The following is a 17,577-nucleotide window of genomic DNA, read 5'->3' as shown; positions in this document are numbered from 1 at the left end:
TATATGCCAAAATGGTCCTGCCCTCCGGTGTTCCATGTCTAGCCCCTGTCTGTACATAGTAGGTGAAGAATATTGTTTAACGCTTATATAATAATAATAGCTAGACTATTACTTAGTCTCGTCAAACATTAGACTAAACTCTAGTGGTAATGATACTAGGTTTTGTCCGAGGAAAATTGTTTTAACAGTAACGAAGTGCTGTTCGAGTGCCGAGTCACCACCTTATCAGGTGAGTGGATAGTTACTTTCATCTTACACATAGATATGGAGTATTTTATATAAACTACGTGCTATGTGGGCATAATGTCTGATTACTTGCTGTCTATGTTGGGTAAAAGATTTTTATACATGTTGTAAATGATTTAAACTGTATATGTATTTTATATCTACAAAATGTGTTGGGTAAAACATGGGTAGATGAAATAGATGTTGTGTGAAAAAAATGATGAGAGGTGATATAGACCATGATATAAGGGTGAGAGGTGAACCACGAGAGAAGCCTTTTACCCAAGTGTTGGCCCCGTCATCTAGCAGAGTATGGATGACGACCACAAACTATTCTAGATAGTCCAGTGGAACACTAGCAGACTCGCAACCTGTAGGTGTTTATTTGAACTGTGTATTCACCAGTTGTACTCTTAAAACCCATTGACATGTATTGCGAGTGGATTCTCGGAAACGATACTGTCGATAAACGAGATAAAAATCCATTGACATGTATTGCGAGTGGATTCTCGGAAACGATATTGTCGATAAACGAGATAAACCCTAGAAACTATGGATTTAGTGCCTGTTGGATTTAGGGGCTGTTTGGATTGGTGTAATGATGAGGAATGTAATTGAATTCTGTTGTAATTGAATTCTGAAGGAATTGAATTCTGCTGGAATTGAATACCGTTGCGTGTTTGGCTGCCAAATTTTGAGTTGTAATTGAAATCCATTCCCATGTCTATTTCTGTTTGGATTGATGATTTGATGAAGGAATTGGAATGGAATTCTGTCAAATGACAATAATACCCTTTATTTGTCTTTTTTTTTAAATTTCTTTATAACTTACATAAAAAAATACTTCTAAATAAACCCAACAATCTAATTTAATACCGATTATAAACATATATTACCTAACAATCAAATATAACTTCCATTCTAGAGCATTTTTCATACATCTTCCAAAATGATAAACCAAAATAAATACATGTTAGATAAGTTTGGAACATAGATGATATCCATGATATCACAACTTACAAAAAATGAGCAAAGTATCTCAAAATGATACACCGAAATACTATGTGGTACATATCATTCTTCCAACATGAGCTTCACAAAAGTTTCACGTTCTTCACCTTCCAAGTTCCAAAAGGTCAACACTGCTTCCGGCTCGCGCATTATCTTTCGACTTGCTTTAAACTTATCCATTTGATCCATTGATGGAATCTTCAAAATTTCAGAAGTCACCACAAAAGTTTTCTTTTGTAACTCCACTTTAGCATTTAAAGATTGAGACATGGTGGCCGATGCTTCTTGAAGATCTTTGCCAAGTAACGCGACGGCTTTAGATATTCCCTCAATGAAAGGATCAAATTTACGTTTCCTTTTCTTAGTACTAGCACTTGAAGTTTCCTCACTTTGCCCATTTGTTGTGGGTGAAATTTCCTCACTTTGTTCATTGAAATCATCTTCCATTTGCAATAATTCTTCTTCCACATTTTCATTATGTGACATATCCTAACAATCTTCGGCTCTATTCCCTTGAGCCCTATCTTTTCCAAAAATGATGCACAAGTCATCATAATGAGGAAGTGATTTATTTCTCCATTTTTCAGCTCCTTTATGCACCTATCACATGCAACAACAAATTATTATTTTGAACAAGATAAAAATAGATCAAAGATATATATTAAATATACCTTAACATAAGAATCCCAAACCTCAGGTGATTCAACCGTTCCACATCGATTAACACTATCATAACCAAACCCACTTGTGTTATTACTGGTGATCATGTCATAAACAACCTGCCACTCTTTCTTCATAGTTCTAATTCGTGACTCCATATGAGGTTTTGCCAAAATACCCACATTTGGGAGTGATTCTTTCAATGCTTGTCCCAAATGTTGTAAATAACCAGATTTAAAACCGTTATCGGCTTTAAACCCACCCGCATTTACCATATTTAACATCGCCTCCACAAGCTTAGCATCTTCATGTGTTGTCCATGTCCTATAATTTTGACTTTTTTTCCACCATACCTACAAATAAACTACAATTATAATATACAAAAAACAAAAGAAAAAAACACCAACTTACTAAAACAAGTTTCATGAGACTTTTGTCCCATACACAAAAAAAAAACCATCATAATAGTAAAGTAAATACAATACAAATAACAGATTGATAAGGTTCAAATAAACTATATAATAGTAATAACATACAAATAAACTACAAATAAAATACAAATAACAAAGTAATAAGGTGCAAATAAACTATAAATAACATCAGTTTGTTGTATTCCAAGAATCAAACATCGTTTGTGCTAAATTATCTCTAAACGTAGTTCAGTCTTCTGAAGTCCCGATGGTTGTGACATTATCATCATTTCCACCCCCATTGTCTCCGGTTCCCTCATCCGGTGAAGCATTGTCTTCAAAAGGATCAATTGCCATTTCTTGCCTTATGTAATTATGAAGAAGACAACATGCCGTTATGATTCTATTCTTTATTACAACCGGATAATACGAGTTATCTTTTAAAACTCCCCATCTTGCCTTTAAAATACAAAAACATCTTTCTATAACATTTCGTGCGGAAGAATGCCTCATATTATATAATTCTTTTGGAGTGGTTGGTTGATGTCCGTCACGCCAATCATTCAAGTGATACCTTTGACCTCTATAAGGGGCAAGGAAACCTTCTCCGTTTGTATATTCAGCATCTACTAAGTAATAGCCTAAACATACATTATAGTTAATATAACATCGATGTGTAATAGATAGTTAATTTATTATTGATAAGTACATGGTCTTTGAATTTTTAATCCATTTAGTCTTAGAAAGGCATTTCTAAGCACTCTACTATCCGCAGTTGATCCTTCCCATCCGGGTAACACATAGATAAATTGCATATCTTGTGAACAAACCCCTAACACATTTGTAGCTATATCATTTTTTCTTGTTCTATACCTAGGTTTATCTTCAAGTGGCACTAAACACTTTATATGTGTTCCATCTAAAGCCCCTAGACAGTTCTTAAACCACTTCCATCTTTGATCCATAGAGTCTTCGGTAATAGGTTCGGGTCTCTTAAGCAAATAAGGATGCAATCTTATCACCGCATGACATACTCGAGTGACAAGTCTACTAATTGTTTCTCCCGAACGATGAAAACGACAAGTAAGGACTCGATTCTTAACATTATGGGCAATCATATGAAGGAATATGGCAACTTGTTCATCAACATTCATATATCTAGTTGCTTTTAACCCACCTAATGTTTCTAGCATGCAACACAATCTAGCAAAACATCTCCTATTCATCCTAAGTTGTGATAAACACATGATGTCACTCTCATAAGCATACCTGTGCAATATGGTGTATCGATCGGTATGTGATGCAATACCTCGGATACGTAGTCTACTACATTTGTATTTGGCTATCAAATTGCATAAGGTAATAGAAAACCATACAACTGATACCATAACTTGGTTCCAATATGCCACAACAGCTTTCCTTCTCCCTAACCTACGTCTACATGTTAAACTAAGTCGAGACATAACCTAACCTGTAACAAATTCAAGTAAAAACATAAAAAACAGGTTCATTAATAGGAATTCAAAATCCATCTCGTAATCTGAGGATAAACAAGAAAAAATAAATAAGAATGCAAGTGAGGAAAGGTCGACAATTTATCGTGGACTTTTCCAAGAATTGGCGTCGTCGACTTTTTTCCAGCAAGCGGCAATTTTCCCGCCAACATAGAAGATGACGAAGAAATAGAAAACATGAAGAACAAATCAGATTGGAACATTGTGATAGAGAATGGAACGATTTGAAGGAACCAATTTGAAGGAACCGATTGGAAGGTAGCGAATCAGATTGAACGAAGATGACAAAGAAATTAATAGAAAGCATGGTGAAGAAATCAGATTAACATACCTGTATGATGAACGGAGATGGCAAGGATCAGTTCGGTTGCTGGATTGGAGGTCTTCGTACACAGAAAGGAAGGAAAGAAAGCGAGCAATAAACTGGAATTAGGGTTGCGTTCTTTTTTGTTAAAAGGAAAGGGGTATTTTTGTCTCAATAAAATATGGAACACGCGTTGTATTTGAAATCTTCTCTCATAGCCAGTGAATCTGATTACACTAGAGAAGGGCATGTTTTTTTCATTTAATAATTCAATTCATTATAAAAACCTAGCCAAACACACTTTGTAATTGGAATTCAATTCCAATTACAAAGGAATGCAGCCAAATACATCACAACAAACACGCCCTTAGGAATAAATGAACGAGGAATAGCTAATTCTTAGGGAAGAATAAAGAAGATGATGGGGATGGGTAATTGGGTTAACTGTTTGATGATTAAACATAATATTTATATTATTGTCGGATGAAAACCATATGTACTCACTAGGTTTCCCAATATGACCCCATTGAGAGATTAAAGAGGTGTAGATCACTAGTGTAAATGAATGTAAGTTATGTTTATGGTTATGTTTTTGTATTGACAATGACATCCCAAATGTTTTAAAATGAATAAAAATACATTTCTTCGGAAATGATTTGATAACGTATTTATCATGTTTTACTGGGAACAAATTCTGCAACATTTTTATTAAAAAAAGGTACTCTGATTTTTGTAAAGCATAAACAAAATCGGTCTTTTCTGGCGGTGAAATTGGGGATGTCACATTTTGGATATTTGTACGCTGATAATTTGACATTACATTTGGTGCTGGTTTTTGAGTTAATTGATCAATGAAACTTTTAGATCGTAAAATGAAATTTTTTACCATTGTTTTTGGTTTGTTACATTTCTTTCTTCTCTTTGCAGTCCTTGGTAAAATGGCCTGGCCTTCCACAATTAAAACAATTACCTGAGTTTCTCTTCACTGAAGTGGATCCCCTTCTTGAACTGCCTCCTTTTAACTGAGCTCTTCGAACTCCATTTGATCTGCTTTCTTCATAATGTTTGACAATAAGTGCAACACTAGCAATAACTTCATCAGGGATTTCATCACAACTAGCTTCACCCTGATCTGATTCATCAGTGTCACTGATGTGACCGACAAAATCCTTTTTAGAGACCAGGGCCAAGGATTTATCTTTGTTGAAATCCCTCATGATGTCCTTACAAAGAGCTTTGGTCTTTTGATAGTCACACAAATTTCCAAACAAAGAATTGAGATCCATGAGATTGATTTTCTCTTTGTTATTGAGAGCATCAGCGTGATGCTCCCAATTTTTCCCAAGAGAATTGAGGAATTTCGTAACCAACTAAGAAGAATGCTTAAAAATTCCCAACCTGCACATATCATTTACCAGACAGTTAAACATGTTAAAGGTTTGGGTTAGAGACTCACCTTGTTGAGCAAAGAAATGCTCATATCTTCGATCGAGGTTGTTGATGGTTGTAGCTTGAACTTCCATAGTTCCTTCATAAACCACAGTTAGCGTTCCCATCATCTCTTGAGCTGACTCACAATTCTATACTAGATGATACATGTGATAGGGAAGAGAGTTTCCTATGTCTGCTATAGCTTTCACATTAAGACTAATTAGTTTCTTGTCATCACTGTTATAACTAGTTTCAGAACTTTGTTTCAAGGGGCCATCGAGAGCGTTGTTGACCATAGGTTGATACATGAGAATGCGAGGACCCTTCTTAACGATCTTAAGCATTTAATAGTCCATGGTTTCAAGAACAACCATAGCCTTAGTCTTCCACATGGTGAAATTGTGCTCATCAAACAGAGTAATCTTGTTGAGACCAAAAGATTTAGGATTATAGGAAGTCGACATGATAACTTGAGTGTATCAAAAACCTGATTTGATACCAATTGAAGGTTTGTGTCGATCGATTACACTTCAAGTATAATTAACAAAGAATAAGCTGACTAAAGCAAATTAAAAAAAAGTAAAGAACACAAATTAATAAAAAAGATGTCTTTCACCAATAAAGAGATTGTTCTCACCAAGAGAATGAATGTCTCAAAGACGGTCACCAAGACGTTAACATTAGGATTTCACCCTAATGTTGAGTATATACTAAACTATACTAGTATATCCCTTCGGTGAATGGATTGTATCTAATCTATAATAAGAATCGATCCTTATCACTAAGATATCAGATCTGCTATCTATTCTATGCATATTTGTATAGTTATCGAATATATAAAGATTATATGAGATCACTATCTAGACGCTGACGCTGATAAGGTCTTGAGGCGTTGGCGCTGGTGGTCAACATGTAAAGTGTTTGACTCATCAGATCATAATGTGTGACCTTACATCCTTAAACTTCAAGTCACCATTTTCTGATGAAACTAATAGAACTCGCATACCAAAAAAAGTGAAAAGGCCAGCAGTTGGACGGTACTATGGAACCACGAAACCTGATGATCACATGTCAAGCTTCACGTGGGCTATCCGGACCATCCCCATGAACTAGAACTTATGTTGCATTTTCTTCGCAAGAAAATTTTAGGGGTCAGGCATGTATTGGCTATAAATTCTTTCCCCTAAAAGTATATCCAATTATGAGGACTTGTGCAAAAAGTTCACCACGAGTTTCATACAGAAAAGATGGTTCCAACAAGAAGCGTAATCCATATTTACGTATAGATAAAGAGAGGGTGAGTCTAATGCATCCTATTTAGAAAGATTTACAGAAGCCTGTACTAGGGTTTTGAGCTAGAATGACCCTATGATAAACACCACATTCACCTACACCCTACGTAATAGACCACTGTTTAAAAAACTTCAAGAGATGGAGTTCAAGAGTACTGAGGAATTACTAGAGAAGGTGAACCAGTTTATTCGAATTGAAAGCGTAGGATTGGAAAAGAACCTGTTAGATAGAAGGAAGTATAACCAAAGACCATACCAATTAGAAAGGAAAGGTTTTAACCCACACCAAAGCTCACCTAGGTCGGCCCGACCACGGGTGACCTGAAGGCAGTCAGAGCAAGGCCTTCACCATAACTCTGAAGTATACACAACAAACATAAAGAAACATGATACCCCCACTAAGGAAGGGGTGAAAAGGAGATTTCCCAAAGATCCAACACAATATTGGGAATTTCACAAGTGCCAAGGCCACTTACCAGATACTTGCATAGGGCTAAAAAAGGATATGGAGAAATGGAAGGAAGCTGATCAGCACAGATGCGAGCTGAACCAAGGACAACACTTGGATATCCTGATGATAAAAGGTAGACATGAGAAAACGTTAAAAGAATCACGCTTAATACAGGGGATGTTCAATGTAGAGTTCGGAGCCGACGACTCCTTCATTGAGTCATATCGAGGAGACACGCCTTTAATCATATGGGGGTGAATCGATAAAACTCTGATTCAATGAGTGTTTACGGATAATGGAAGTTCTGCAAACATCATGTAAGAAGAGTGCTTCGAAAGAATTATAGAAGAGCTCAAGGAACACATCAAACTTCCTAAGTCTACCGCTTCAAGTTTCATCGGGAAAGCTGTATGGCCAAGAGGAATCATACTACTGCCAATTTCATTCGAAGATGCTTTCAGCCCCCTACAGAAGAAGATCTTAGATGAGTTCCTAATTATCATATCCAAATCTCCCTATAACATCATTTTAGGGAGAACAAGAATATGGTTGTTGCATGCGGTGGCGTCGATAGTCCATGGAATGATAAAGATCCCATACAAAGGATGCACGATCACAATTCTAAGTCACCTTATTAACATACAACAATTCCATGTAACTGAAAGCAAATACAGATGAGACAATAGGGAACATGAATAAGTGATCATACACAAACAATTCCCGATGCAACCAATTAAGATAGGAAAAACCTTGCCTTCTCATCTAAGAGCAAAACTAGTGAGACTCATCGAAGAAAAGACATGAGTTTTTGCATGGAAACCAGAAGACATGATGGGAATCCTCAGGGAGATAACATAACATAAGCTGAGAATAATGGAAGGAAAGACGCCTGTTGTGCAAAAGAAATGGCCCATGGCCCCGGAAAGAAATGTGGTCGTCAACAAGGAAGTTGCAGAGCTAGTGAAAGCTGGGGTGCTTAGATAAACTAAATTCCCCACAGGGGTATCCAATCCGGTTATGGTGAAAAAGGGGGCCGCGACGTTTTGGATGTGTGTGGACTTCAAATATCTCAACAGGGCATGTCCCAAGGGCAACTACCTGTTGCTCGAAATCGATCAGAAGGTAGAATCGTTGGTAGGCTTCATATGGAAGTCTTTTTTGGATGCTTACAAGTGATATCACCAAATCAAGATGACTAAAGAGGACAAAGATAAGACGACTTTTCACACTGAAAAGGGAACCTTCTGCTATACAAAGATGCTGTTTGGACTAAGAAACATCAGAGCAACATATCAAAGACCGGTGGACGAAATATTTAAATAGAAAATAAGGAAAAGTATGGAAGCCTATGTGGAAGACTTGGTCATTAAAATCAAGTATGAGTCAACATTTATAGAAGACATTTGTAACGCCCGCAGATCCGGGCTAGTCAATTTAGAGACGATAAGAGTCAAAAATGAGTTTTTTATGGATGATTATTTAGAATAAATAAACTTAACTAAGATTTATTATATTTCACAAGGTTTCCGTACATATAAAGAAAGCCGAAATCCGAGTTATAATGAAGAAGTTAAGACCTGTCGAAGTTTCACGACAAAACCGGCATGACACTGAGAATCATAAAAAGTGAGTTTATGATAGAGTACTTTTTAGCCTTAGAGTTCTAAATGATAGTTGTAGATTACGTCTCCACCTTCGCATGGATATAAAGAACGTCAAAAACGGAGCTCGTATGCAAAAGTTATGGCCTTCCGAAGATATAGCTGTCTGAGAGCATGACACGTGTCAGAAACCCTAATTCGACTGGACTCACGACGTGAGCCTCTTTTCTCACGACGCGAGGAGTCAAAACACCACATTTTGAAGCTAGAAGTCTACGGAAACGATAAATCAAAAGCTCACAATGTGATCAATGAATTCTCACGACGTGAGGAGTCAAATAGACACTATTTAAGCCTAGAACGCAGATGTCGAAGCTACGAGGTGATTCATCCATGGCTCACGATGTGAGCAATGAATTCTTAAGACGTGAATGGGTTGAAATCAGCCTATAAATAGCAAGTTCGACCTCATTCACTTATTACACTAAATCTTCTTTCTTTCTCTCTTTTTCTGAAGCCGTTCCGCATCCCGAGCCCGACGATCACGAATCGTTGACCGTTTCTAGTTAGATTCTATCAAAGTACGCTACAAGTGAGTACATAGTTACTTTCATATTAGACATAGATATGAAGTATTTTATATATATTACGTGCTACGTGTGCATATTATCTGTTTACCTGATATTTATGCTAGATGAACGTTTTATACATGTTTTAGATGATTTAAACTGTATACGTATTTTATATCTACAAATATGTTGGGGGTAAAACATGGGTAGATGAAATAGTTGGTGTGTAATGAAATAATGTGATGAGAGATAGGTAATAATAGAAAGGTGATGAATATTAGATAAAGAGAGATAGATGATCATTGAATGGTGATGATAATTAGGTGATGAGAGATAGGTGATCATAGTAATGTAATGATAATTAGGTGATGATAGATAGGTGATGATAAATAGGTGATGTAAGATGAGAGGAGATATCATAACCTTGATCGACGATGTGGCGATGTAGTTATCTACTCGAGTATAGATGGCGACCATAGACTATTCTAGACAGTCATGTGGAAACATCAGCAGGCGCATAATCTGTAGGTGATGAATTACGAGTTCAGGCAATGTTGTAACTACGTATTCATGCGATGATACTCTAACCCCTTTTATGAATTACGAGTTTAGGTAATGTTGTAACTACGTATTCATGCGATGATACCCTAATCCTTACTAGATACGTATTGAGGGAGTAATCCCGAATTAGTACTGTCTATGCGATGTAAGCGATGATCCTTAGGAAAAGTCCTTAGGAACAAATATATAAGGAAATAAGATGGAAGGAGATGAGAGGTAAATAGGATATATGAGATGACCCTTAGGATAAAATCTTTAGGGAAGATTAAATGAAGATAATGAGGATGGGTAATTGGGTTAATTGTTTGATGATTAAACATAATAATTATATTATTGTTGATTGAAAACCGTATGTGCTCACCAGGTTTCTAAACCTGACCCACTCAATATATTTGTATCACATGTATCGATACCAAGCTACTTTACACTGAGAGATTAAGGAGATATAAATCATTAGTGATAATGAATGTAAGTTCTGTTTATGCTTATGTTTCTGTAATGAAGATGACATCCCAAATGTTTTAGAATGAATAAAAATACATTTCTTCGGAAATGATTTGATAATATATTTATCATGTTTTTCTGGGAACAAATTCCACAATATATTTCTTTAAAAATATGCTCTGGTTTTCAAATAAAGCATAAAGAAATCGGTCTTTTATAGCCGTGAAAATGGGGATGTCACAACATCATAGAAATTATAGAAAATCTAAAAAGAGCTAATATGAAATTGAACCCCAAAAAGTGCATCTTCGGAGTAGAAGAGGGAAGGTTCTTAGGATATGTTGTAAAACCAACAGGGGTGAGGGTGAATCCAAATAAAATTGAAGCCATACAAAAGACCGGAACCCCAAGAACATTCAAGAAAATACAAAGTATAATAGGGAAAGCCGAGAAAGCACTCACATACCTCAAAAGGAGTCTAATGAACATACTAGGGATGGCAAGTCCTCGCCCAGGGGAAACCATGACAATGTACCTCTCGACCGATGAACAAAATTTGAGCACGACAATCATGGTGGATAGGGCCGGGGTGAAAAAGCCAATATACTTCATTAGCCGGATGATGCAAGGATTGGAGAACAACTACCTACTTATTGAGAAACTGGTCTTGGCCCTAATGCACACTTCACGAAAGTTACGAAGGTATTTTCAGGCTCATCCAGTCTGTGTGTTAATAAATCAACCCATTAGACATGTATTACTACAACCAGAAAGGTTGGAACGATTGACCAAGTGGGCCATAAAACTAGGGGAGCACGATATTCAATACAAGACACAAACCAACATCAAGCAGCAGGCCCTAATGTGACAACCGTCAATTTTTGGTCAAGTCAAAGTCAAATAAAGTCAACAAGTCAAACCGGTCAACTCAATTAACCCTTGTGTATTAGGGTTTACATTGTGTTTACTATTGTACAACACACTATCTTTATGCAAAGTATCACTTTGAGTCTTCACTTGTTCAGAAAATCTAAACCCTAATCAGTGTAACTGATGGAACAACTCAATAAAACACTATTCCGTACCCCTTGGGGGACGTATAACATTCACAACGAGGCTTAACGAGGTTTACAAACCTTGCATTTCGAAGCCAAATACTCAAAAAGGTCACATACATAGTCTCTCTCAATCTCTCTTTATCAATCTCTCTTTATAGCTTTCTTTTCTTTTCTTAAATGACCCAACAAGCTCCCCTAAAAAGTAGCTGGCTTTTCTTGTTAATCTTCATCGAGAGCTTGGCTTCAACATTTATCTTCAATGAATGATTCATCTTGAGCAGTTGGGCATTTCTTCAGAGTTTGGCCTTGAACGCACGTCGGGGGAGGAGGCTTGATGTACTGATTCTTGAAAGATAGCGCTTTCAGCTTGAGAATCTTCAGAGAGAACATCAAAGAGAACAAATCTTATGGATCACTTCAGCAGGTACAAAGATAGCAACATACTGATTGAGGAGGCTTCAATGCAATCCGTCACATAATCTTCAATTTCAGCTTCACCTTGCTTCTGGGGTTGAAGGATTGAATGTTGAAAGAATAATCTTCATTTCTTGCTCCTTCGAATGCGAATTCTTCGATGCTCACGGACGAGGCTTTGTCTCAGAAATCTTCAACACAAACTCCATGAGTCTTATCTATACTTGAAATCACTTTTCAAGACAAAACAAAACTAAAAGAAAACTTAGCACACAAATTAAAACAGAAACAAAAATATTTTTGGATTTTTGATTTTTCTGAACAAGAAATAAAACAAAAATAATACTATTCTTGGATTTTTAAATTTTCTGATTTTTCTTTGATTTTTGAATTTTTCTGTTTTTTTTTAATTTTTATTTTCATTGTTTTTAATTTTTAATTCTCCCCTAATATTTAAATTAGAAGAAACTATGATAAATTTAACAAAAATAAAAACGTTTTCTAACTTTAAGAGTGATTTGGGATCAAAGTTTTTAGACAACCTTTATCCACTTGTCGGTACCTTTCATATTCACATCTTTGTCTGGTCGATCGTCGGTATTGTGGTCCACTTAAACACGAAAAATTATGACAGATTTAGGACATACTATTTGTTACAAGACAAGGTGAACTTAAAATCCTAATTTTTTTTATCTGATCCTAATTCCTTAGATACTATATCTTAAGGTCCGTTCATCTTACGACGACCAGGGATATTGTTGTCCACCTAAATTGAGCAGCGATATCTATAGACAATCTGTATGTGTTCAATTTTAAGTGTACTAGAACGTGTTTCCCGCTTCCTGATATGCCCCAACCATCAAGAACTTCCAGAGTACTCCTTACATCGGGTGAGCAGACAACCATTCAGAGAGAGGATAGATTCAGAATTCTATTACTTATTACTTATTACTTCAGAGGGGTTGAGAAGTAGAAGGTTGCATATGCTGTGTACCAGGTCGGATTAGAAGTCGCGCAGAGGAGACAACATATGGCTAACAGATAAGAAGTCTTTCACATATATAACCTGCAGAGAAATAGAGTTGCATATGTTGTGTACCAGGTCGGATTGGAAGTCACGCAAAGGAGACAACATATGACTAACAGACGAAAATAAAGAAAATGATATTCTACAGACCTAATTTATCGGAATTTACCAGTCGCCCCATCTAACCGGAATTAAGGACAGAATCCGCACATCGAGGAAAAGTTAAACCACGGTTCCAAGTACAGGTTCAATTAATGTGACGAGTAGATTCCCATATATATCTCCCAGCTCAACTTATCCGAGCGTCGTATTGTCAGGATGAACGGATCTAACTAGGTCAAGATTTGTCAAGTCTATAAATTTCCTAAGCTCAACTCTGCCTAGTCAAGTCCATTTAAAATCTTTCGTGCCTACCGACGCATCACACCAGAGCATAGACCCTTCATCTTCGGGTACATTACGCAGACTCAGGTTGCCTGTTATCACTTTATCATATCACTTCCCAGAACATCTTTCTCAAGCACATTTCATAACCAACATATATATACATATATATATATATATATATATATATATATATATATTTGATTTTCTGATTTTCTAATGTTTTTGGATTTTTAAAATTTTCTAATTTTTTTGTTTTGTTTTTATTTCTCCCCCTAAATTTGTGCATAGGAGAGAAACGAAAGTAAATGCTTAAATTTAAACTATCCTAAAACAAAAATTAATCCTCAAAACGAATCATTTTTAAAAAGCCCACAAGCACATCGAATCGAGCTTTGTTAAATGGCTTAGTGAACAAATCCGCCACATTACTAGCAGTGGGAACCTGTTCTAGCCGGATGAGCGAGCGCTCATAACAATCTCTGATGAAATGAATTTTGATGTCAATGTGCTTGGTTTTGGAATGTTGGACAGAATTTTCAGTTATTTGTATAGCGGCCTCATTATCACAATGAATTGGGGTTTCTAGATAGTTCAGACCGTAATCCAATAGTTGATGTTGGATCCAGATAACTTGAGAACAGTACATCGAGGCAACAACGTATTCCGCTTCTGCTGTAGAAGTAGATACCGTATGCTGTTTCTTGCATTGCCACGATACCAGTCTATCACCAAGGAACTGACACCCTCCTGATGTTGATTTCCTGTCAAGCTCACAACCTCCATAATTACTGTCAGCCAAAGCATATAAATCAAATTCAGAATTTTTCGTATACCAAAGACCAAGTTTTGGACTGCCTTTGATATACTGAAAGATTCTTTTGACAGCAACAAGATGTGAAAGTTTAGGATTAGCCTGATAGCGAGCACATTGACACACTGCAAACATGATGTCGGGACGACTTGCAGTGAGATACATCAAGGAACCGATCATCGATCTGTAGTGAGTTTGATCTACGGGTTCACCGTCAATATCTGGAGTCAGCAGGGGTCTTTCAGCCATGGGAGTTGAAGCAGGCTTTGCGTCTGAAAATCCAAACTTCTCAAGAATATCTTCAACATACTTTGCTTGATGTAGCAAGATTCCGGTTGAATTTTGATTGACCTGAAGCCCCAAAAACATGGTCATTTCACCTAGAGAACTCATCTCAAATCGCTTCTTCATCACGCTTTCAAACTCTTTGCAAAGCATTGGACATGTGGACTCGAAGATGATGTCGTCAACATATATTTGAACCAGTATCTGATCATCACCCACATGCTTGATGAATAAAGTTTGATCAATAGTACCACGAGAGTAGCCATGTTCGAGCAAGTGCTTTGTTAGGGTTGCATACCATGCTCGAGGAGCTTGATTTAACCCATACAATGCCTTGTCCAACTTGTAGACATGATTAGGGAACTTTGAGTCAACAAACCCATGGGGTTGATCAACATAAATTTCTTCCTTCACCTTGCCGTACAGGAAGATAGTCTTGACATCCATCTGTTAGACCATGAAATTCTTGTAGGAAGCATACGCGAGGAAGATTCGAATAGCCTCCAGTCGAGCCACGGGAGCATACACCTCAGTATAATCAAGACCCTCGATCTGTCGAAATCCTCGGACCACCAATCGTGCTTTATTTCGAATGATTACACCAAAATCATCTTAGTTATTACGGTAGACCCAACGCGTGTCAAGAGACCGTTTGCCTTTTGGTAACTCAACCAGTTTCCAGACCCCCAGTTTTTCAAATTGATTTAGCTCTTCATGCATCGCGTCTACCCAACTGGGATCATTTAAAGCCATTTCAATATTTTTGGGCTCAACTTGAGATATAAAGCAAGAGTAAAGACATTCATTAACGTCTCCACTCTGACTTCTGGTTTTAACTCCATCACCCAGCTGGCCAATGACATTTTCGATCAGATGATCGCGCTGAATTCGGGAGGGTATGTCTTGGCTGATCTCATTGATAGAAACAGGAAGAGTGTGAATATTGAAACCTCCATCATCTGCTGGTTGAGTCCTAGTAGAGGACTTTGCTACAAACTCATTTGCAATTTCTTCAAGAAAGAGGAGTTCCATAAATGTTGGATTGACAATGGAAGCATCTCTAGACATGAACTCTCTCTCAATGTGTGTTAGAGGTGTAGTTGCAGAATTAGGAGTTTCAGTTGGAATTGCAGACACCGGGCTAGATGGTTGTACGGATGACTCCCCCTCAGATTGATCAGAGAGCTCCCCCTCAAGTGAAGCAGAGGATTCCCTCTCAACTGTTGGGGGTCTGTAAACAACCTCTTCATCTTCGTCTTTAATTACAGAAACATTCTTCAAACCAGAGGAAGATCCACTTGAATTATTCGAAGACACGTTAAGAGATCTGAATAGGGATGTGTAATCAAATAACCAGTCGGGACCCACTCTAGCTTCAGTTTCATTCTCCTCCAGCCAGTGCACGTCATAAGATTCAATGATCTGCTTAGTCCTTTTGTTGTAAACCCTATATGCGGTGCGTGCAGCATACCCTACAAAGTAACAGTCATCAGCTTTGACATTAAATTTAGGGTTGGAATCTAAGTGAAGAAGGGTGCAAGGACAGCCAAATACACGGAAGTGGCTTACGGAAGGCTTGTGTCCATAAAGAATCTCGTATGGTGTCTTCATCTGTGCTTTGTTGATTAGAACATGATTCTGCACGTAGCAAGCACTGTTAATCGCCTTGGACCAAAAGAAGACATGTAGCTTGGAGTCACAAAGCATTGTCCTTGCAGCGTCTTTCAATGTTCTGTTTCTTCGTTCGGCAACACCATTTTGTTGAGGCGTGTGAGCAGAACTATATTGATGCACTATCCCCTTTTCTGCGCAAAAATGGTCAAGAATCGAATTCTTGAATTCAGTTCCATTATCAGTGCGAAGCGCCTTCACTTGATTGTTAGTCTGCTTCTCAATCATCACCACGAACTTCTTTATCAGATCAGCAACCCCCATTTTGTTGGATAAGAAGAAGACCCACGTAAATCTAGAGAAATCATCAATCACAACAAGACAGTATGAGCTTCTGTTGATGCTCAGGACGTTGACCGGACCAAATAAGTCTATATGAAAAAGTTGAAGCACTTGATTGATTGAGCTGATTTGCTTGGGCAAGTGTGGTTTCTGATGATGTTTGCCTTGAGAACAGGAAACACACTTTTCAAATGTGATAAAGTCTCTGACAAGAAGGCCTCGGACCATCTCATTTTTCGCAAGACGATTCAGGTTTTTCGCATTTGCATGACCAAGTCTTCGATGCCATAACATTGCATTTTTCAGATTTATTTTCTTTACATACACTCTTACTCTTCTTAGAAGAACATGCATGAGAATTAGATTGAGAAATAAGTGAGGGTGCCTCATTTGATTTGACTTGTGGAGTTGATGATTCCTCATGAGAATCACAAGCATCACAATTACCAAACAATTCATCAAACATATCGAAAAAATTAAATTCAACAGTATCAGATGATGAGCTAACACTAGAAGCCTTTTCAGTCTTAACATCAGAAACACACTCAAATTTGTTCACAATAGAAAAATCAGAATTAAAAACAGAAACAGATTCTCCAGCGTCACACTTGGCCTGATCTAAGGGTGTATCTGCAGAGGAAGTAGAAACATTAGTACTTTCAATGTTAATAAAACCTCTTGAAAGAAAACCAGCAGGTTTTCCATATCGAAGATGTGACTCCCTGTCAGTTTCGTCTTGTGTCAAAGGGATTGATGTGTAGTTATGATTAAAAGGAGGAGGAACACAATCATATCCTAAACCCTTGTTTTGATTTTCTTTGAATTTCAATTGTGTTTCATACAAAGACTCGACTATTTTACTTGACGCAGAATAATTTTTGAAACTAACATCTGTTTTTCCACTTTTAATTTTCAATTCGTCAAGTTCTTTGGTCACAGCATCAAGTTGTCTCTTAGTATAATCATAAATTTCACACTTTTCACTAAATTCTGATTGAATTTTTCTAAAGTCCTTTGTTTTGGTTTCTAGTTGGGCCTTAAATGGTTTCTGTCCCTTCCTAAGTTGATAACCCTCATATTTAAGGTCCTCTACTTGCCTACGTAAGGTTTGATTTTCATTGCGAAGAAGTGTAACATATTATTTGCAAGCAAAATAATAAGACGGTAGA

At 37.1% G+C, this 17,577-nt stretch overlaps 1 protein-coding gene across 1 annotated transcript; it reads right to left on the bottom strand.

The window, feature by feature from the left end:
• Positions 1–1,725: 1,725 nt before the first annotated feature.
• On the bottom strand, positions 1,726–2,359 carry LOC145059945 (uncharacterized). The gene is made up of 3 exons (XM_079007703.1): positions 2,354–2,359; positions 1,908–2,249; positions 1,726–1,836 (listed from the first exon to the last, which is right to left on the bottom strand). Exons 1-3 carry the CDS (start codon positions 2,357–2,359, stop codon positions 1,726–1,728), a joined length of 459 nt encoding a protein of 152 aa, XP_078863829.1.
• Positions 2,360–17,577: the final 15,218 nt, after the last annotated feature.

This window comes from Lactuca serriola, chromosome 6 (genome assembly GCF_051521515.1).
Source record: "Lactuca serriola cultivar US96UC23 chromosome 6, Lser_US96UC23_V15, whole genome shotgun sequence".
NCBI classification, from domain to species: domain Eukaryota; kingdom Viridiplantae; phylum Streptophyta; class Magnoliopsida; order Asterales; family Asteraceae; genus Lactuca; species Lactuca serriola.
This window is presented reverse-complemented; position numbering and strand designations above follow the sequence as displayed.

What these genes read in the sequence shown, in the direction of transcription:
- LOC145059945 (XM_079007703.1), bottom strand. An exon ending in TTTGGGATTCTTATGTTAAG is followed by an intron (nt 1,837 to 1,907) that starts GTATATTTAATA and finishes TGCATGTGATAG; the next exon opens with GTGCATAAAGGAGCTGAAAA.